General features: G+C 42.2%; 2 protein-coding genes across 2 annotated transcripts; both read left to right on the top strand.

Annotated features, from left to right (window-relative positions):
* The first annotated feature begins 1,976 nt into the window (after window positions 1–1,976).
* On the top strand, window positions 1,977–2,936 carry LOC101692123 (olfactory receptor 2S2). Its single transcript, XM_004747880.2, has one exon. It carries the CDS (start codon window positions 1,977–1,979, stop codon window positions 2,934–2,936), a length of 960 nt encoding a protein of 319 aa, XP_004747937.2.
* Window positions 2,937–15,087: 12,151 nt separating this feature from the next.
* LOC101691845 (olfactory receptor 13C7-like) lies at window positions 15,088–16,060 on the top strand. The gene has a single exon (XM_004747879.3). The coding sequence runs from the start codon at window positions 15,088–15,090 to the stop codon at window positions 16,045–16,047; it is 960 nt and encodes a 319-aa protein (XP_004747936.2). The 3' UTR covers window positions 16,048–16,060.
* Window positions 16,061–23,123: the final 7,063 nt, after the last annotated feature.

Raw genomic sequence — 23,123 nt, 5'->3', positions numbered from 1 at the left:
GGGCAGGGGTCACTCTGCCTGACAGAGTATCTCACATAAACTCCAACCATGACTGAAGTAAGAGCAGGCTGGTCTATGAGACAGAGCACCCAGAGCTGGTATTGCAGAGACAGACTCTCTACAACATCTGTGCAAGACAGTGTGGCAGCTATTTGGTGGGAAGAACCCAGATTGGGGCCTGTGATCCAACCCCGGCAATGACATTCAATCTTAAGAACCAAATCTTTGGTTCCTCTGAGCTTTGCTTACTTTTACCTATGACACCTGAATGACAGTGTCTTCTCTGTGGCTTGCTTCAAGGAATATGGCACAGAATAGATGTTCATCAATATTAACCACTCATGGTATATGCTCTGCCCACGCCTACACACACCCACACCCACACCCACACATTCATGACACACACATACACACGTGTGTGCACACCACTGTAATTAAAAAAGAGCTATAGAAATATTACAAATGAGAATTCTGGATACAGAGTCTGGCAATTGTAGCTGAGTCCGTAAATCCTCTACCCAAAGGCAAGGAAGACTTCCCATAAGCTAGCTGCTTCCAGGGAACCCAAGAATGGAGACAGAGAGCCAGAATATTATACAAGAATACAGTATAAATATGAAAGGGAAAAAGAAAAAAATATTCCTTAGTCATCCCTGACTAAATGTCACCAATACTCTAATGAGCTGGGATTAGATGTTAATGCCATACATCCTGCTGTCTGATAGCTTACAGTCTGCCTGGTTACTAAGAACTGAGTTAACTGGTCAGTAAGCTGCATAACTGTCATCCCATAGTGTGGGTTCATTCACTCCAATTACTCCTTCTGTGGCCTTCATGACTTCACCCCCATGAGGGAACCTCCCCCACATATTGCCTTTAATATGTATTAGAATAGGCAGATCCCCATTCTGACAATAGGCAAGTCTGTTGCTGAGGGTGGGCAAACTAAGGAAGGATCCCTCATATGGTTGAACTTTTACCTAGGCTCTATTCTGTCTCTATGGGGATTAACAATTTTTTAAAAAATATTCTTCTTATTTATTTATTTGACAGAGATCACAAGTATGCAGAGAGGCAGGCAGAGAGAGAGAGAGGGAAGTAAGCTCCCTGCCGAGCAGAGAGCCTGATGCAGGACTCTATCCCAGAACCCTAAGATCATGAACAATGTGAACATTCATGAAGGCAGAGGCTTAAGCCCACTGAGCTACCCAGACACCCCAGATTAACGCTTTTTAAAAAAGTAACTTCCAAATGTAATCAACTTTTAACAAGGCTTGAATTTTTTCAAGGTAGTTGGTTTTTTTTTTTTTTTAAGATTTTATTTCTTTATTTGACAGACAGAGAGAGAGATCACAGTAGGCAGAGGCAGGCAGAGGGGGAGGGGGAATCAGGCTCCCCCGTGAGCAGAGAACCAAATGCAGGGCTCGATTCCAGGACCCTGAGATCGTGACCTGAGCTGAAGGCAGAGGCTTAACCCACTGAGCAATCCCAGGTGCCCTGAATTTTTGGTAGTGTAAAAATAGGATCAGCTTGGGGATATTCCTCTCTAAAAATCTAAGAAAGCATAGATTAAATGAAATTTCTATGCATTTACATAAAAGAAAGTAACTTACAGCATTTTCCCATGCTCATCATAAAGAGAGGAAAACCCTCCTCGACTGGGGATTACCTCTGCTGGGCTCAGGTCCTCTATCACCATCTTGCTCAGAAGACTTGGACAGGTCACTTCCCCTCTCTGGGCCTCAGTGCAATATTTGTAAGCCCTTTTCCAGCCCTGACGATCCCCCATAAGCTTCCTTCACGTCCCCCATATAAGCACACTCCTACCTACTGTCTCTTTCACTCATTTATCTCATATGCACATACCTTCTCCTATTCTATAGCATGCAGTGATGGTGTTCCAGATGCCTGAGCTTTTTCTCAAGAAAGCCCCCTGTGATGATTTTGTATCTGGCTGATGACAGAGGGGATAACACATGGAAAAAGCCAATTGGTCCTCCCCTGTGGTGGGGTTCATTCTCCTGGGCCTCTCAGCGCACCCAAAACTGGAGAAAATGTTCTTTGTGCTCATCCTCCTGATGTACCTGGTGATCTTACTGGGCAACGGGGTCCTCATCCTGGTGACCGTCCTTGATGCCCGCCTGCACACACCGATGTACTTCTTTCTGGGGAACCTCTCCTTCCTGGACATCTGCTACACGACCTCCTCAGTCCCCCTCATTCTTGACAGCTTCCTGACACCCAGGAAAACCATCTCCTTTTCAGCCTGTGCCGTGCAGATGTTTCTCTCTTTTGCTATGGCAGGGACAGAGTGTGTGCTTCTGGGCATGATGGCATTTGATCGCTATGTGGCCATCTGTAACCCCCTCAGGTACCCCATGGTCATGAGCAAGGCCGCCTATGTCCCCATGGCTGTCAGCTCCTGGGCTATTGGTGGTACGGCTTCTGTGGTACACACATCTTTGACAATTCAGCTGCCTTTCTGTGGGGACAATGTCATCAACCACTTCACCTGTGAAATCCTGGCTGTCCTGAAGTTGGCCTGTGCTGACATCTCCATCAATGTGATCAGCATGGGGGTGACCAATGTGATCTTCCTGGGGGCCCCAGTTCTCTTCATCTCCATCTCTTATGTGTTCATCATTGTTACCATCCTGAGGATCCCCTCAGCTGAGGGGAGGAGAAAGGCTTTCTCCACGTGCTCTGCCCACCTCACTGTGGTGGTCATCTTCTATGGGACCTTATTTTTCATGTACGGGAAGCCCAAGTCTAAGGATCCCCTGGGGGCAGACAAACAAGACCTTTCAGACAAACTCATACCCCTTTTCTATGGGGTGGTGACCCCCATGCTCAACCCCATCATCTACAGCCTCAGGAATAAGGACGTGAAGGCAGCTGTGAGGAATTTGGTCACTCAGACATGTTTCACCCAGTGATGGAGGGCTTCCTCTGTTTTCCTACCCTATGGGATAAAGGACCTCTGATCATTATAGCTGCCATCCAAAAGACAAGTCATGTTGTCCAAAATCCTCTCTTGCCCTTCTGTCCATTTTCAGAGAATGATGAACTTTTCAGAGTATATCTTATGAGTTCTAGCCATACAGCTGAGAGTTTTGACAGATGCCATACAACAGATCTCTAATTGAATACACAAAGACATTCTGAACACATGATAAAACCAAGGAGAAAGGAGCCAGTCATCAGACTGAGCTTGGTGAATGGCACTTTTGCCATCCCTCTTGGAATCCCCAGGAAGAGTCACAGGAACAAGGAAGAAGTGGGAATATTCATTTTGGACTGTTTTTGGAAGATAGTCAGTTTGGCTGAAGTATAAGAAGAGACAATGACAAGTTCACCTAGAGAGATTTTGGGTGGGAACAAGCTATTCTGGAACACCACATTTCTTCTTAGCTATAAGAAAATTGAGGCTATTTTTTCTCCATACACTTCACATTAGGAAACACCACTAGGAAGTTAACGGCAAGAAGGAGTACAGAGTTTGAATTTGATACTCATCACTTACAGCATTTCCCACTAGAAAAGCTAGTATTTGGTTGGATAGTAACTCATACAAGGTGAATGAGGGACAGACGTATAAGCAGATGAATAGAAGCATTCTTATGACAAGTTCTATGAAATTCTATGAATATGGCCAACTTATGTAAGAAGAGAATTTAGAAAGTGAATACTTTTTTGAGAATGGATTTTGGAAGTTTTGATTCAAGTGGTACTTACATTTTCTTATATTTATTAGGAATGAATTGCCTAAGGATTAGTGTTTGTTTAATAAAATTTCTGGTCCTAATGTTAGTCCTGTTACTAATTTCTACTTTGCAACAGCAGGGAAAAACCTTGCTCTTGCAAATATACAAATGCCTTCTAGTGGCTATTTAAGCAAACTTCAGACACTTAGTGGAGCCACGCAGTATCATTGTAGGGAAAAGCTTTGGGGGTTTCCTTCTTCAGTCCTACACACAGGACATGATCACTATGGCAGTGGCTAATGTGGTCTTTTGGGGCAGTCCAGCTCACTACACTTTCATCTCCTATGTGATTATCATTGCTACCAACCTGACAAGCTCACCTCCCTCTTCTATGGGGTGTGAGCCCTATGCTCAACCTCATCATCTACAGCCTCAGGAACAAGGATGTGAAGAACTTGGTCCTATGCAAACATGTCATCTAGTGATGGTGTAGGGGTCCTGATGGATCTCTATTCCCTAGTTTCTCTTACCTGAGGGGCTCAGAGGATAAGATAAAGGGCCAATTTCGTCAAAGGTACATAGGCATATCCGATTACACAGAATGCTTTGTGTGAATAGGAAGCATTTAATGGGACCTTTCTATCCCATTCTAGAAGCACTTCTACACTAGTATAAACCATTGGTCAAGCCTTATACTCATCTATCCTTGGGATGAATACTGAGCTACTTGATGTCCAGGGAAAATAACTCTTCAAGTTTTTTTTTTTTTATTTTTTTAAATTAAATTTATTTATTTTCAGCATAACAGTATTCATTATTTTTTCACCACACCCAGTACTCCATGCAATCCATGCCCTCTCCAATACCCACCACTTGGTTACCCCAAACTCCTGCCCCCCGCCCCTTCAGACCCCTCAGATTGTTTTTCAGAGTCCATAGTCTCTCATGGTTCACCTCCCCTTCCAATTTCCCTCAACTCCCTTCTCCTCTCTAACTCCCCATGTCCTCTATGCTATTTGTTATGCTCCACAAATAAGTAAAACCATATGATAATTGACTCTCTCTGCTTGACTTATTTCACTCAGCATAATCTCTTCCAGTCCCACCCATGTTGGGTAAGTTGGGTATTCATCCTTTCTGATGGAGGCATAATACTCCATAGTGTATATGGACCACATCTTCCTCATCCATTTGTGCGTTGAAGGGCATCTTGGTTCTTTTCACAGTTTGGTGACCATGGCCATTGCTGCTAAAAACATTGGGGTACAGATGGCCCTTCTTTTCACTACATCTGTACCTTTGGGGTAAATACCCAGGAGTGCAATTGCAGGGTCATAGGGAAGCTCTATTTTTAATTTCTTGAGGAATCTCCACACTGTTTTCCAAAGTGGCTGCACCAACTTGCATTCCCACCCACAGTGTAAGAGGGTTCCCCTTTCTCCACATCCTCTCCCACACATGTTGTTTCCTGTCTTGCTAATTTTGGCCATTCTAAGTGGTGTAAGGTGGTATTTCAATGTGGTTTTAATTTGAATCTCCCTGATGGCTAGTGATGATGAACATTTCTTCAAGATTTTATTTATTTATTTATTAGAGAGAGCAGGAACACAAGCAGGGGGAGCTGCAGGCACAGGGAGAAACAGGCTCCTTGCTGAGCCAGGAGACCCATGTGGGACTCCTACCCAGGACCCTGGGTTCATGACCTGAGCCAAAAGCAGACGCTTAACCAACTGAGCCACCCGGTCTTCCTATATTGAGAGAGAGGAAAGCCTAGACTATACTGTTTAAGGATGTTGGTCATAAATCTCAAGAAAAGCAAGGAAATGATTAAACTCATCAGCAATGTGGTTCTCTCTGGGAGGAGAGGGAAAAGATAGATTGGGCAGGAATATCCAGGAAGCTTCCAAGGTACTGGCAATGTTCTACTCCTTAAATTAGGAGATTATTACTTTATTAGTCTTTAAATTTAACCTATGAGTTTGATGTACTTTCATATGTATTTACATATCTGTGCTACTTTTCACATGTTAAATTCCTAAAGTATTAAATATGTGATACCATTTCTCATCATTCAGATTGCAAAGACCAAAAAGAGTTCTTTTTTCTTTTTTAAGGCAAGTTTTTTAAAATTTTTTATTTTTTCAGCGTAACAGTAGTCATTATTTTTGCACCATACCCCGTGCTCCATGCAATCCGTGCCCTCTCCAATACCCACCACCTGGATCCCCCTTGAGACTAAACTACTATGTTAGCAGAGTGTGGAAAACAAACATGTTCAGACATGCTAATGACAGGAATGTGCAAATTTGCCAATACCTAACAAAATTACAAATGTATAGAAATCGGAATATTTTTAAGATGTGATAAATTATAAATTCATAAGGAAAATTGTTGTAGCATTGATTGTAACAGCATAAGATCGCAAAACCTTTGGAAGATCTAAATGTCCATCACTATTACCACTGGTTAATTAAATGATGGCACAAAAATAAATGGAATATATGCAGCCATTTAAAAGAACAAGACAGTATATTGTCTGGCTCAGTTGGTTGGACATATACCTTGGGCTCAAATCATGAGCTCAGGGTCCTGGGAAGAATCTGTGAATGGGGCTCCCTATTCAGGCAGGAGTCTTCTTCTCCCTCTTCCTCTGTCCATCCCCCACCCAAGGTGTCTCTCTCTCTTTCTCTCTATCTCTCTCTCTATCTCCCTCTCAAATAAATAAATAAATAAATAAATACTTTTTAAAAAGAGGCAGTATTAGGGAACGGATTGCATAGAGCACTGGGTGTGGTGCAAAAACAATGAATACTGTTACTCTCAAAAGAAATTTAAAAAAAAGAAAAACAGGATGCTGAAAAAGCATTTGACAAAGTACAGCATCCCTTCCTGATCAAAACTCTTCAAAGTGTAGGGATAGAGGGCACATACCTCAATATCATCAAAGCCATCTATGAAAAACCCACCGCAAATATCATTCTCAATGGAGAAAAACTGAAAGCTTTTCCGCTAAGGTCAGGAACACGGCAGGGATGTCCATTATCACCACTGCTATTCAACATAGTACTAGAGGTCCTAGCCTCAGCAATCAGACAACAAAAGGAAATTAAAGGCATCCAAATCGGCAAAGAAGAAGTCAAACTATCACTCGTCGCAGATGATATGATACTATATGTGGAAAACCCAAAAGACTCCACTCCAAAACTGCTAGAACTTATAGAGGAATTCAGCAAAGTGTCAGGATATAAAATCAATGCACAGAAATCAGTTGCATTTCTCTACACCAACAGCAAGACAGAAGAAAGAGAAATTAAGGAGTCAATCCCATTTACAATTGCATCCAAAACCATAAGATACCTAGGAATAAACCTAACCAAAGAGACACAGAATCTATACTCAGAAAACTATAAAGTACTCATGAAAGAAATTGAGGAAGACACAAAGAAATGGAAAAATGTTCCATGCTCCTGGATTGGAAGAATAAATATTGTGAAAATGTCTATGCTACCTAAAGCAATCTACACATTTAATGCAATTCCTATCAAAGTACCATCCATCTTTTTTCAAAGAAATGGAACAAATAATTCTAAAATTTATATGGAACCAGAAAAGACCTCGAATAGCCAAAGGGATATTGAAAAAGAAAGCCAACGTTGGTGGCATCACAATTCCGGACTTCAAGCTCTATTACAAAGCTGTCATCATCAAGACAGCATGGTACTGGCACAAAAAACAGACACATAGATCAATGGAACAGAATAGAGAGCCCAGAAAATAGACCCTCAACTCTATGGTCAACTAATCTTCAACAAAGCAGGAAAGAATGTCCAATGGAAAAAAGACAGCCTCTTCAATAAATGGTGCTGGGAAAAAATTGGACAGCCACATGCAGAAAAATGAAATTGGACCATTTCCTTACACCACACACAAAAATAGACTCAAAATGGATGAAGGACCTCAATGTGCGAAAGGAATCCATCAAAATCCTTGAGGAGAACACAGGCAGCAACCTCTTCGACCTCAGCCGCAGCAACATCTTCCTAGGAACAACGCCAAAGGCAAGGGAAGCAAGGGCAAAAAAATGAACTATTGGGATTTCATCAAGATCAAAAGCTTTTGCCACAGCAAAGGAAACAGTTAACAAAATCAAAAGAAAACTGACAGAATGGGAGAAGATATTTGCAAATGACATATCAGATAAAGGACTAGTGTCCAGAGTCTATAAAGAACTTAGCAAACTCAACACCCAAAGAACAAATAATCCAATCAAGAAATGGGCAGAGGACATGAACAGACATTTCTGCAAAGAAGACATCCAGATGGCCAACAGACACATGAAAAAGTGCTCCATATCACTCGGCATCAGGGAAATACAAATCAAAACCACAATGAGATATCACCTCACACCAGTCAGAATGGCTAAAATCAACAAGTCAGGAAATGACAGATGCTGGCGAGGATGCGGAGAAAGGGGGAACCCTCCTACACTGTTGGTGGGAATGCAAGCTGGTGCAGCCACTCTGGAAAACAGCATGGAGGTTCCTCAAAATGTTGAAAATAGAACTGCCCTATGACCCAGCAATTGCACTATTGGGTATTTACCCTAAAGATACAAACGTAGTGATCCAAAGGGGCACGTGCACCCGAATGTTTATAGCAGCAATGTCCACAATAGCCAAACTATGGAAAGAACCTAGATGTCCATCCACAGATGAATGGATCAAGAAGATGTGGTATATATACACAACAGAATACTATGCAGCCATTAAAAGAAATGAAATCTTGCCATTTGCGACAACATGGATGGAACTAGAGCATATCATGCTTAGCGAAATAAGTCAAGCAGAGAAAGACAACTATCATATGATCTCCCTGATATGAGGAAGTGGCGATGCAACATGGGGGCTTAAGTGGGTAGGAGAAGAATAAATGAAACAAGATGGGATTGGGAGGGAGACAAACCATAAGTGACTCTTAATCTCACAAAACAAACTGAGGGTTGCTGGGGGGAGGGGGTTTGGGAGAAGGGGATGGGATTATGGACATTGGGGAGGGTATGTGCTTTGGTGAGTGCTGTGAAGTGTGTAAACCTGGTGATTCACAGACCTGTACCCCTGGGGATAAAAATATATGTTTATAAAAAATTAAAAATTAAAAAAAAAAAACGTACAACTCAACACCAAGAAACAAATAATCTGATAGATCTGAATAGACATTTCTCCAAAGATGACCTGCAGAGGGCTAAAAGAAACATGAAACAATGCTCAACATCACTATCATCAGGGAAATGCAAATTAAACCAACTGTGAGATACCACCTCACACAAGTCAGAATGCTAAGAATCAATATGGCAAGAAATAACACGTGCTGGTGAGGAAGTGGAGGAAATGTTAAAATGAAGGTTTGTGAAGTGTCTGTCACAGTGCCTGGCACATGGTAGCACCTCACTCAATGTAGTCAGTACTATTGCTGTTGTGAGACATGTGTCCTGCCTCCCCATTCTGGATGTCTAAGACTCAGCAGGGGGACAACTACTCTGACTCTGAATCGAGCACTGGCTTCTCTGGTAGTCCAGGGAAAGCTCAGGAGGAAACCAGCATCTTCTATACACTCTTCTCCATCTCCAGGTGACCGTATCCCAGTTGTTATCTCTAATTAGGACAGGGAGATGGTCCCTGGAGGTCCCAGGTATGTATAGGGCCTGTACCCTGTGCACATTTGACATTCCAAACTTTAAATTGCTTCTGGGACTAACAGGGTCCCTGTAGGAGTTCACAGCTGCTTCTTGAGGACTCCTTTCACTGCTGGGGAAGATGTACCTGTGGGATTTCTGGGCTTCAGACCAGGATGACAGATCCTCCCCATGAAGAGTCTATAGCTGTGACACCCAGTTAGCCTGCACATCTAGGAGGAAGGATGTTAGAGAAACCCCACCAGAGGCTAAAGTTTCCACAGGGCTGTATGGGAAAAAGAAGACACAGGGTTTCAGAGGTGAAAGAAGCCCAACAGGAGAGTGTCTGGGGTGCTTCGCTAGGATCCAGCGTCTAGCCCAGGGCACAATGAAAAACTGAGAATTGGCTCCAGGATCAGGAGACCAAGAGAAATGGCTACAAGCAAGATGCAGGTGGGGAGCATTGGGCTGTGGTGGGGACAGGGCTGGCCGCCATGACTTTTGTAGAACATTTTCCAAAAATGGGCTTTCCTCCTCCCCCTGCCTCTGCTCCAAGCACCTTCCAGCTACAGCCAGCTGTGAGCAGCTGATGCTGGAGCAGGGAGGAACAGCTGAGGCTAAGCCCAGGCAGTCCCTCCTGCTCTACAGAGCTCACCACTGACCCAGCCCTGCCCTGACACTGCTATTGCATCCTCCCTGGGAGGAGCTCCGAGTCCTGGGAAGAAGGTAGCCTGATTTCCACCCCATCCTGCTGAGATTTCCCAGAAGACTGAGCCTTTCATGGGGTCACAGGGTGAGCAGACAGGCAAGCTGGGACCCATCCTATCTGTGATGCCCAGTCTGTGGCTAGTTCTGTTCTCCTCACTTTCTTTCTACCCCTTATTCATGGGGATGCCTCCCAGGACCCCCAGTGGATGCCTCAAACCACAGATAGTACTGAACTCTATGTATCCTGTTTCTTCCTATATACACGTGATACAGTTTAATTTATATATCTGACATAGTGAGGAGTTAACAATAACCAATAATAACATACAATAATTATAACAACATCCCATAATATAGTTATATGAATGTGGTCTCTATTTCACAGTATCTTATTATACTGGACTCCCTTTCTTCCTGTGACAATGCAAGATGAAAAATGGCCACATGATGAGCCACAGTGAGGTAAGTGACCTAGACATTGAGATGCAACAAAAGGCTCCTCTTGCCTTTGTGAGCACATGTCAGAAACGCTATCTTCTGCTCCAAACCATAGTTAGAGGTGATGGTAGGGCACGAAATGAAGCTTTGGAAAGCAAAATGTGAATGAAGGACGTTATCATACGGAGAATGTTTTTCCCTGAATACAAAGTAATTTCTATGCATTGTATTAGAAAATTTGTTAATATTGGAGCACCTGGGTGTCTCCTGTGGTTAAGCTTCCTGCTGTGATATTAGCTTAGCTCATGATCTCATGATTGTGTGACAAACCTGCTTTGGTTTCTGAGCTCAGTAAGGAGTCTGCTTGAAATCCACCTGCCCCTCCGTTCCCCAACCTACTCACACAACTGCTCTCTCGCTTTCTCTCAACATAATTAAAAAGTTAAAAAAAAAAAAAAGAAAATCTGGTAATATTGAAGAGGTACAAAGAGGAATCCCTGTTGATTTTGCTAGAACTTCTTTTCAGTCACTCTTAGTCAAATATATAGTTAACCTAATTGAGATCAAACCACTGTGTACAGTTTTGTATTCTCTCATTTATTACTGAAGTGTAATGATGCAGCTGTGTAAAAATTATAAATATAACTTTAATGTCTAATATTCCATTAGATGAAGTACACCATTAGGTATTTATTTGTAGACAGTTATTTTGTTTCCTGTATTCATTCATAATATGGCTGTGATGAATGTCTTTATTGAGAGACACTGGCCCTCCATTCTCATTGTTCCCTTAGAAATTTTTCTAAAAGCTTAGAGGTGAAATTGTTGAGTTATATAGGTTTTTAAAGTTTCTGTTCTTCTATGCAAACTTCTCTCCAGAAAGGTTGTTTGACAATAATAAGGCTCTGGACAGCATTGTTTGCTTCTTTTTTTGTTGTTTTTTAATATTTTATTTATTGATTTGAGAGGGAGAGCATAAGTGGTGGGGAGGGGAAGAGGGAGAGGAACACAAGCTGATTCCCCACCACGTAGGGAGCCCAATGTGAGACTCGATCCCAGGATCCAAAGATCATGACCTGAACCGAAGGTAGCTGCTTATCCAACTGTGTCACCGGGAGCCTCTGTTCCCTTTTCTCAGATGCCTGATGGCTCCAGAGGTGAGTAGTGACCAGACCCAGGTGTCACACCTATAATATAGCCACAAAGGTAAGAGATTTCCTTCCTTTCCTGCTCTCACAGGCTGACTCCAGTCCACCTGGGGCTGTATAGCTCTCTGTTTTCCTCCATCCTGAGTCTCCTCCAAAGCCTGACATGGCACTATTTCCTGCTGGCCATATCTTGATGGGAAACCAAGCATTCAGATCACATCTTCACACACACACACAAACACACACACATACACACTCACCCAAAGGAAGGGTCTGCAACCTTCACCCAAGACTGTTCCCTGCCTGGTGAGGACAGCGCTGGGCACTCCATGACAGAGTTGGGATGCCCTGGGAGAGTTTTCATGATGCACATAGGAAAATTGAGGCTTGGAACTTGCTCAAGCTACACGGATATCTATGTCCCAGGCAGGGGCAGGTCCCACATATCTGGGCTCAGTGTACAAGATCCTCCTAACCATTACCTGCTCTTGGATCAGAAGAATAAACATTGTTAAAATGTCTATACTTCCTAGAGCAATCTATACTTTTAATGCTATTCTGATCAAAATTCCACTGGTATTTTTCAAAGAGCTAAGCAAATAATCCTAAAATTTGTATGGAATCAGAAGAGACCCCGAATCGCTAAGGAAATGTTGAAAACAAATAAAACTGGGCGCATCATGTTACCTGATTTCAAGCTTTAGTACAAAGCTGTGATCACCAAGACAGCATGGTACTGGCATAAAAACAGACACATAGACCAATGGAACAGAGTAGAGAGCCCAGATATGGACCCTCAACTCTATGGTCAAATAATCTTCGACAAAGCAGGTAAAGATATACAATGGAAAAAAGACAGTCTCTTCAATAAATGGTGCTGGGAAAACTGGGCAGCTATATGTAGAAGAATGAAACTCAACCATTCTCTTACACTGTACACAAAGATAAACTCAAAATAGATAAAAGACCTCAACGTGAGACAGGAATCCATCAGAATCCTAGAGGAGAACATAGGCAGTAACCTCTTCCATTTCAGACACAGCAACTTCTTTCAAGATAAGTCTCCAAAGGTAAAGGATACAAAAGCGAAGATGAACTTTTGGGACTTCATCAAGATCAAAAGCTTCTGCACAGCAAAGGAAACAGTCAACAAAACAAAGATTCTGGTCATTTCAATTGAACTACCTGTCATTCAGCAACTTTAACATGGTGGGCACTAAGGACTTCCAGGGCTGAAGCCCTCACATGGGTCACATCTGCATATTACTCATGCCCACAGCACACTGCTCATGGGAAGAAGCTTCCGTGTGCACAGCTCTGGCTCACAGGACTGGACAGGATGGCTTCGCTTACAGAAGCCACTCTCCTTGGCCTCTCCAGCCACAGCATATCTTTATCACTGTTGAATCCTGCTTGTGGCATGGACTGCAGTGTTTCCTTTGCCTTTTATGGGAAAAGGAAGGGGCTGGGAGAGCCACTGGGAGGCATGGGAGATAAGTTGGAGCAGAGGTTCATGGCGGAGCACCCAGAGTGGGACCGCACTGAACAGACGGGAGCACCCTCACGTGCTGAATTGAGGGATGGGGGAAGGGCCCTAAGCCTGCACAGAAAATACCATGAAACCCATGGTTGCATCATGGGGGAGACCTCTCCTGGCTTAGAGCAATGCTCTTCTGCAGGGCACAACTTGTACCTCCTTCTCCCAGAAACATTTGACGGTGTCTGGAGACCCACTTAGTGGCCACAGCTCAAGGAACAGGTGCTATAGGCAGCAGGTGGGCAGAGGTCAGGGATGGTCCTAAACATCCTCCGATGCACAGCCCCACACAACAAGAAACTCTCCAGCCCCAAGTGTCACTAGTGCTGTGGCTGATAAAGTCTGGGGTCAGTCCAGGGTGGGAGTCACTCCGCCTGACAGTGTATCTCACATAAACTCCAACCATGACTGAAACAAGAGCAGGCTGGGCTATGAGACACAGCAGAGAGCACACAGAGCTGGTAATACAGAGACAGACTCTGTCCAACATCTGTGCAAGACAGTACAACAGCTATTTGGTGGGAAGACCTCAGATTTGGGGCCCATGATCCAACTCGGGCTCTGCTGTTCAATCTTAAGAACCATATCTTTGGCGCCTCTGAGCTTTGCTTACTTTTATTTATGACACCTGAATGACACTGTCTTCTCCATGGCTTGCTTCAAAGAATATGGCACAGAATACATGTTCATTAATATTAACGACATTGTCTACCCTCTGACCAAGCCCACACACAAGGTTTACACACACACACACACTCATGACACACACACACATATACATGTATACACACCACTGCAATTAAGAAAAACCTATAGAAATATTACAAATAAGAATTCCAAATACAAGGTCTGGCAATTGTTGCTGAGAGTCTGTAAATCCTCTACCCAAAGGCATGTAAGTCTTCCCATAAGCTAGCTGCTTGCAGGGAACCCAAGAATGGAGACAGAGCCAGAATATTACACAAGAATACAGTATAAACAAAAAAGGACAAAGAAAAACCATTCCTTAGACACCCTTGGCTAAGAGTTCACCAAACTCTAATGAGCTAGGATTAGATGTTAATGCCATACATCCTGCTGTCATAACTTACAGTCTGCCTGGTTATTAAGAACTGAGTTAACTGGTCAGTAAGCTGCTTGGCTGTCATCCCATAGTGTGGGTTCACTCACTCCAGTTACTCCTTCTGCGGCCTTCATGAATTCTTCCCCATGAGGGAACCTCCCCCACATACTGCTTTTAATATGTATTAGAATTGGCAGAGCCCAATTCTGACAGTAGTCAAGACTATTGCTAAAGGTGGGCAGACTAAGGAAGGACCCCTCAAATGGCTGAAATTTTACCTAGGCTTATTCTGCCTGGATGGGGATTAGACTTTTAAACAGGTTCTTCCAAATGTAATCATATTGAAAGAGGCTAAACTTTGGTAGTTACAAGAACACGATCAGCTTGGGGATTCTCCTCTCTAACAATCTAAGAAAGCCCAGATTAGGGGAAATTCCTATGCATTTAAATCAAAAAGAAGTAACTTACAGCATTTTCCCATGCTCATCATAGAGCAGAATGCCCTCCTTGACAGGGTATTAGCTCTGCTGGGCTCAGGTCCCGTCTCTATCACCACCTTGCTCAGAAGACTTGGACAGGTCACATCCCTTCTTTGGGCCTCAGTGCAGTATTTGTAAGCCCTATTCCAGCCCTGACCGTCCCCCATCTAAGATCTAACCCCACTCCTACCTACTGTCTCTTTCACTCATTTATCTCTTATGCACATATGTTCTCCTATTCTGTAGCACAGAGTGATGGTGTACAAGACGCCTGAGACTTTTCTCAAGAAAGCTTCCTGTGCTACTTTTGTCCTTGGCTGATGACAGAAGGGATAGCACATGGAAAAAGCCAATTGGTCTTCCCCTGTGACGGGTTTCATTATCATGGGCCTCTCAGCCTACCCAAAGCTGGAGAAAATGTTCTTTGTGCTCATCCTCCTAATGTACCTGATGATCCTGCTGGGCAATGGGGCCCTCATCCTAGTGACCATCTTTGACTCACACCTGCACACACCCATGTACTTCTTCCTGGGGAACCTCTCCTTCCTGGACATCTGCTACACAACCTCTTCCATCCCTCTAGCCTTGGACGGCTTCCTGACTCCCAGGAAAACCATCTCCTTCTCAGCCTGTGCCATGCAGATGTTTCTCTCCTTTGCCATGGGAGCCACAGAATGTGTGCTTCTGGGCATGATGGCATTTGATCGCTATGTGGCCATCTGTAACCCCCTTAGGTATCCCGTGGTCATGAGCAAGGCTACCTATGTCCCCATGGCTGTCAGCTCCTGGGCTATTGGTGGTACAGCTTCTGTGGTACACACGTCTTTGATAATTCAACTGCCTTTCTGTGGGAACAACGTCATTAACCACCTTGCCTGTGAGCTACTAGCTGTCCTAAAGTTGGCCTGTGCTGACATCTCCATCAATGTAATCAGCATGGGGGTGACCAATGTTGTGTTACTGGGAGTCCCAGTTCTGTTCATCTCCATCTCTTATGCGTTCATCATTGTTACCATCCTGAGGATCCCCTCAGCTGAGGGGAGGAGAAAGGCCTTCTCCACCTGCTCTGCCCACTTCACTGTGGTGGTCATCTTCTATGGGACCTTATTTTTCATGTATGGGAAGCCCAAGTCTAAGGATCCCCTAGGGAATGACAAGGAGGACCTTTCAGACAAGCTCATCCCCCTTTTCTATGGGGTGGTGACCCCCATGCTCAACCCCATCATCTACAGCCTCAGGAACAAGGACGTGAAGGCTGCTGTGAGGAACCTGGTGCCTCAGAAATGTTTTGCCCAGTAATGGAGGGCTGTGTTCCCACCCTATGGAATAAAGGACTTCGGATCATTAGAGCTGCCATCTGAAAGACAAATCATGTGATCCAGAGTCCTCTCTTGCCCTTCTGTCCATTTTCAGAGAATGTTTAACTTTTCAGAGTATATCTTCTGAGTTTTAGCCATACAGCTGAGAGTTTTGACAGATGCGACACAACAGATCTCTAATTGAATACACAAGACATTCTGAACACATGATAAAACCAAGGAGAGAGGAGCCAGCCATTAGACTGAGCTTGGTGAATGGCCTACACTGTATCTGAGCTACACAGTCTGTGCACAGAGGAGAGAGGGCACTCCCAGCACTGTTGCCATCCCTCTAAGATTCCCCAGCAGAGTCACAGGAACAAGGAGGAAATGTGAATTTTCATTTTGGACTGTTTTTAGAAGACAGTCAGTTTGGCCGAAGTATAAGAAGAGACAGGGACAAGTTCTCCACCTAGAGGGCGTTTGGGTGGGAACAAGCTAATCTGGAACACTCAATTTCTTTTTAGCTATGAGAAAATGAGGCCATTTTTTCTCAATGCACTTCACATTATGAAACACTGCTAGGAAGTTAACGGCAAGAAGGAGTATAGAGTTTGAATTTGATGCTCATCACTTAGAGATATCCCCACTAGAAATGCTAGTATTTGGTTGGATAATAACATTCTGGAAAAAAGAAAGATGATAGAGAGAGATATAGACAGATAGATAGAGGCTAAATATATTTGAAGACTTTGGGGGCTAATATTTGACACATTTCTTTATTTCAGGACTTCAAAAAGTCTTTAATATGCTACAGTACACATTGAATGTCCAAGAGATGTGAACTCGGTAGCATTTCCTGAGTCTCCATAGCTCAGCAGGATAAAAACAGGGAAACTTTTTCTTACATATGAGTTTCGGTTGGTTGCCTAAACTTTTTCAGTCTATTTCATCATATTTTAACATCTAACCACTTGATTTCACATGAATTACTTATTATAAACAAGTGCTTTGTAAATGGTAAGCACAATGGAACTATTAGATACCAGTACTGGTTGCATCATGAATGCTGCCCAGTGCTGCGTGCCATGTGGATCAGAGTAAGACATCGTCCCTACATAGAGCAATAGACAAACAAGGTAACTGAGAGATTCAGGGGTGTTAGCAATGAATAGAAGCAAATTTTTATGGCAAGTTCTATGAAGTTCTTTGAATATGGCAGACTTTTTTCTAAAGAGAATTTAAAAAGTGAGTCTAATTTTGAAACTAGATCTTGGAAGTTGGAAGGTTTTGCTTCGAGTGATAGTTACATTTTCATATATTTATTAAGAATGCATTGCTTAAGGGAGTTCCTGGATGGTTCCATCAGTTAAGCAGCTGCATTCAGCTCAGGTCATGATCCCAGAGTCCTGGGATAGAGCATGTGTTGGGCTCCCTGCTCAGGTGAGCCTGCTTCTCCCTGCTCCCCCTGCTGTTCTCTCTCTCTCTCTCTCTCTGTATCAAATAAATAAATAAAATATTTTAAAAAAAAAAAAGAATGAGGGACGCCTGGGTGGCTCAGTTGGTTAAGCAGCTGCCTTCGGCTCAGGTCATGATCCCAGCATCCTGGGATCGAGTCCCGCATCGGGCTCCTTGCTCCGCAGGGAGCCTGCTTCTCCCTCTGACTCTGCCTGCCTCTCTGTCTGCCTGTGCTTGCTCTTGCTCGCTATCTCTATGACAAATAAATAAATAAAATCTTTTAAAAAAAAAAGAATGAATTGCCTAAAAATGCCTATTTGGTTAATAAAATTTCACATCCTTATGTCAGTCCTGTTCCTAACTTTTACTTTGTACTTTGAAGACAATCAAATGACCAACAGACACCAGAAAAACTGCTCAACATCACTCAGCATCAGGGAAATACCGATCAAAACCACAGTGAGGTGCCACCTCACACCAGTCAGAATGGCTAACATGAACAAGTCAGGAAATGATAGATGTTTGCAAGGATGCAGAGGAAGGGGAACCCTCCTACACTGTTGGTGGGAATGCAAGGTGGTGCAGCCACTCTGGAAAACAGTATGGATGTTCCTCCAAAAGTTGAAAATAGAGCTACCCTACAACCCAGCAATCACACTACTGGGTATTTACCCTAAAGATACAAATGTGGTAATCCAAAGGGGCATGTGCACCCAAATGTTTATAGTAGCAATGCCCATAATAGCCAAACTATGGAAAGAACCTAGATATCCATCAACAGATTAATAGATAAAGATGATATGGTATATATATACAACAGAATACTATGTTGCCATTAAAAAAAATACAAAATCTTACCATTGTAATACTGTGATGTAACTGAAGGGTATTATGCTAAGTGAAATAAGTCAATCAGAGAAAGACAATTATTGCATGATCTCTCCAATATGAGAAATTTGAAAGGCAGGGCTGGGGATCTTTGGGAGGAAGGGAGGGAAAAAAATGAAACAAGATGGGCCCAGTGAGGGAGACAAACCATAAGGGACTCTTAATCTCAGGAAAAAAACTGAGGGCTGCTGGAGGGGAGGGGGCGAGAGGGGTGGGTTGACTGGATTATCGAAATTGGGAAGGGTATGTTCTATGGTGAGTGCTGTGAATTGTGTAAAACTGAACTTCACAGACCTGTACCCCTGAAGCAAATAATACATTAGATGTTAATAAAATAAAACAAAAAAAAGGGAAAAAAGAATATATGTGTGTGTGTGTATGTGTGTACAACACACACAGCACATACACACAATGGAATATTACTCAGCCATCAAAAAAGAAATCTTAATTTCAAGGAAGTAAGATGGCAGAGGAGTAGGAGACTGAAATATCATTAGGTCCCCAGAATTTAGCTAGATAGTTATCAAACCATTCCAAACACCTACAAACTCAACAGGAGATAGAAGAGAAGAAGAGCAGCAATTCTAAGAACAGAAAATTGACCACTTTCTGGAAGGCAGGATGTGTGGAGAAGAGAATCCAAAACAACATGAAGATAGGCCGCAGGGGGAGAGGCCAGCTGTTGGCAAGCGGTAGAGCAGTGGAGCACAAAATCAGAACTTGTAGAAGTCTGCATCACTGAGGGACGTCGCTCCAGAGGCTAAGCAGGGGTGGAGTCCTCATGGGGACAGTGTGCTCTCAGGTCCCATGGGTCACAAAAAGATCAGGGGTATCTGAGTGTGGCAGAGCTGCCAAGTATTGATGTGGGGAGGCCAGCTGCAGAAACGGAGCTGAAATAGGCTGAAAGCCTATTCCTGTGATCCAAAGCACAGTCAGACCACTACTCTTCAAGCAGGGACCCCACAAGCGGTAGATCTGGAGACACCTCTTCCTTCATCCTGAAGAAGAGCAGCAGGGGAGTGTGCAGCAGGAATCTTCTGGGTTTGGAGACTCCAAATGGGGCCATGCAGCAGAGATAGAAACACTCAGTCACAAACCAGGTGAACTTGGACTGTGGCTGGAGACCAAGGAGACGGGAATGATTGGCTGCTGTTATCTGAGGGCGCATAGAGGAGTGGGGCCCCAAGCTCTCGGCTCCTGCGGGGCTGGAGATTTGGAGGCTGCCATTTTCACTTCTGTCCTCTAAAGCTCTACAGAAGCATTCAGGAAACAAAAGCTCCTGAGAGCAAACCTGAGCAGATTACTTAGCCTGGTCCCTGGCAAGGACCTTTGCCTTGGGCAAAGACATTTGAGAATCACTGCAACCGGCCCCTCCCCCAGAAGATCAGCAAGAATATCCAGCCAAGACCAAGTTCACCAATCAGTGAAAACTGCAGAACTCCAAAGCTAAGGGAAAACAACACATAGAATTCAAGGCTTTTACCCCATGATCCTTTAGTCTTCCAAAGTTAAATTTTTTTAATTTTATTTTTTTCTTACTCTATCTTTTTTAACTTTTCCTCTTTCCTCTTTTAACATTTAACTATTTTATCTTATCAATATTTTTTTAAAAAAATCTTTTTAGGGGTGCCTGTGTGGCTCAGTGGGTTAAGTCTCTGCCTTTGGCTTGGGTCATGATCTCAGGGTCGTGGGATCAAGGCCCACATCAGGCTCCCTGCTCTGCAGAGAGCCTGCTTCCTCCTCTCTCTTTCTGCCTGCCTCTCTGTCTACTTGTGATCTCTCTCCCTCTCTCTGTCAAATAAATAAATAAAATCTTTAAAAAATAATAAAAATAAAAAATCTTTTAAAATTTTCATTATTATAGTCATATTTTATCCCTTCATTGTATTTAACCTTATTTTTAGTATACAAATAGGGTTTTCTTTAAAATTTTGAGATACAATTTCTTCTAGAGATCAAAATATACCCTAAATCTAGTGCATTGCTTTGTTCGAATATCCAGACTGATCATACTCTCTCCTCTTTTATTTCTTTTTCCAACCAACTTATCAATTCCTTTTTTAGAATCTTTTTAAATTTTCATCTTTACTATCATATTCCATCCCTTCATTGTGTTTACCCCTATTTGTGTGTGTGTGTGTGTGTGTGTGTGTGTATTTTTTCTTTCTTTAAAATTTTGGGATGTAGTTTCTTCTAAGAGAACAGAATACACAGAAAAGCAAGTGGGTGGCTCTGTTCAATTCAATTCATTCAAAAATATATATATTTTTTTATTTTTTATTTTTCCCCCTTTCTTCTCCCCCAGGTTTCAGGTCTCTTCTGATTTGGTTAGCATATATTTTTCTGGGGTCTTTGCCAACCTTTTAGTATTTTGTTCTCTCATTAATCTATTCATATCTGTATAAAATGACAAGGCAGAAAAATCATCACACAAAAAAAGGAACAAGAGGCAGTATCAAAAGCATAGGGACCTAATCAATATGGACATTAGTAATATGTGAGAACTAGAGTTCAGAATGATGATTATCAAGGTGCCTGCTGTGCTTGAAAAAAAGCATGGAAGACACTAGAGAATCCCTTTCTGGAGAAATAAAATCCCTTTCTGGAGAAATAAAAGAACTAAAATTGAAATTTAAAATTTCAACTAAAGTTGAAATTTAAAAAAAAATATTCATGGGGGTGCAATAAAAAATGGAGTTTCTTACCACTAGGATAAATGACGCAGAAGAGAGAATTGGTGATACAGAAGACTAATTGATGGAGAATAATGAAGCTGAACAAAAGAGAGACAAAAAACTAGGGGACCACGAAGGGAGAATTTGATAGATAAGTGATACTATAAGAAAAATAATACTAGAATAATTGGGATCCCAGAAGAAGAAGAAAGAGAGGAGGTAGAAGGTATATTGGGGCAAATTATAGTAGGGAATTTCCCTATTATGGCAAAGGGAACAAGCATCAAAATCCAGGAGGCACAGAGAACATCCCTCAAAATCAATAAAAATAGGTCCACACCCCATCATCTAATAGTAAAACTTACAAGTCTTAGAGACAATGAGAAAATCCCGAAAGCAGCTCAGGACAAGAGGCCTGTAACATACAACAGTAGAAATATTAGATTGGAAACAGACTTATTCACAGACACCTGGCAGGCCAGAAAGGACTGGCATAATATACTCAGAGCACTAAATGAGAAAAACATGCAGCCAAGAATACTATACGCAGCTAGGCTGTCATTGAAAATATAAGGAGAGATAAAAAGCTTCTAAGAATTTGCAAACACTAAACCAGCCCTACAGGAAATAATGAAAAGGGTTCTCTAAGCAAAGAGAGAGCATAAAAGAAATAGACCAGAAAGTAACAGAAACAATATACAGTAACAGTCACCTTACAAGTAGTACAATGGCACTAAATTAATATCTTTCAATAGTTACCTTGAATGTAAATGGGCTAAATGCCCCAATCAAAAGACATGGGGTATCAGAATGGATTAAAAAAAAAACACAAGACCCATCGATATGCTGTCTACAAGAAACTCATTTTAACACAGACACCTCCAGATTTAAAGTGAGGGGGTGGAAAACAATTTAAAATGGACATCAAAAGAAAGCTGGGGTGGCGATCCTTATATCACATGAATTATATTTTAAGACAAAGACTATAATAAGAGATGAGGAAGGACAATATACTATACTTAAAGGGTCTGTCCAACAAGAAGATCTAACAATTTTAAATATTTTTGCCCCTAACATGGGAGCAGCCAACTATATAAACCAATTAATAACAAAATCAAAGAAACACATCAACAGTAATACAATAATAGTAGAGGACTTTAACACTGCCCTCACTGAAAAGAACAGATCATCTATACAAAAGATCAACAAGAAAATAAAGGCTTTAAATGACACACTGGACCAGATGGACATCACAGATATATTCAGAACATTCCATCCCAAAGCAACAGAACAGAAGAATACACATTCTTCTCTAGTGCACATGGAACATTCTCCAGAATAGATCAACACCCTGGGTCACAAATCGGGTCTCAAACAATATCAAAAGATTGGGATCATTCCCTACATATTTTCAGATCACAATGCTTTGAAACTAGAACTCAATCACAAGAGGTAAGTTGGAAAGAACTCAAATACATGGAGGCTAAAGAGCATCCTTCTAAAGAATGAATGGGTCAACCAGAAAATTAAAGAAGAATTGAAGAAATTCATAGAAACAAGTGATAATGAAAACAACGGTTCAAATCTGTGGGACACAGCAAAGGCAGTCTTGAGAGGAAAGTATATAGTGATACAAGCCTTTCTCAAGAAACAAGAAAGGTCTCAAATACACAACCTAACCCCACACATAAAGGAGCTGGAGAAAGAAAAGCAAAGAAAGCCTAAACCCAGCAGGAGAAAAATAATAAAGATTAAACCAGAAATCAATGAACTAGAAACCAAAAGAACAGTAGAACTAATCAATGAAACTAGGAGCTGGTTCTTGGAAAGAATTAATAAGAATTGATAAACCCCAGGCCAGACTTATCAAAAAAAAAAAAAAAAAGAGAGAGAGAGAGAGAGAGAAAGGACCCAAATAAGTAAATCATGAATGAAAGAGAGAGATCACAACCAACACCAAAGAAATATGAACAATTATAAGAACATTTTATGAGCAAAAATACACCAGCAAATTTGACAATCTGGAAGAAATTGATGCATTCCTGGAGACATATAA

Source organism: Mustela putorius, unplaced genomic scaffold (assembly GCF_011764305.1).
Source record: "Mustela putorius furo isolate JIRA1106 unplaced genomic scaffold, ASM1176430v1.1 tig00000580_pilon_pilon_pilon, whole genome shotgun sequence".
Classification (NCBI taxonomy): domain Eukaryota; kingdom Metazoa; phylum Chordata; class Mammalia; order Carnivora; family Mustelidae; genus Mustela; species Mustela putorius.
Note: the sequence above shows the minus strand (reverse complement) of the source record. Positions and strands in the feature narration are given on the sequence as shown.

Coding starts and splice junctions, on each gene's coding strand:
- LOC101692123 (XM_004747880.2), top strand. CDS start 1,977: ATGGAAAAAGCCAATTGGTCCTCCCCTGTGGTGGGGTTCATTCTCCTG.
- LOC101691845 (XM_004747879.3), top strand. CDS start 15,088: ATGGAAAAAGCCAATTGGTCTTCCCCTGTGACGGGTTTCATTATCATG.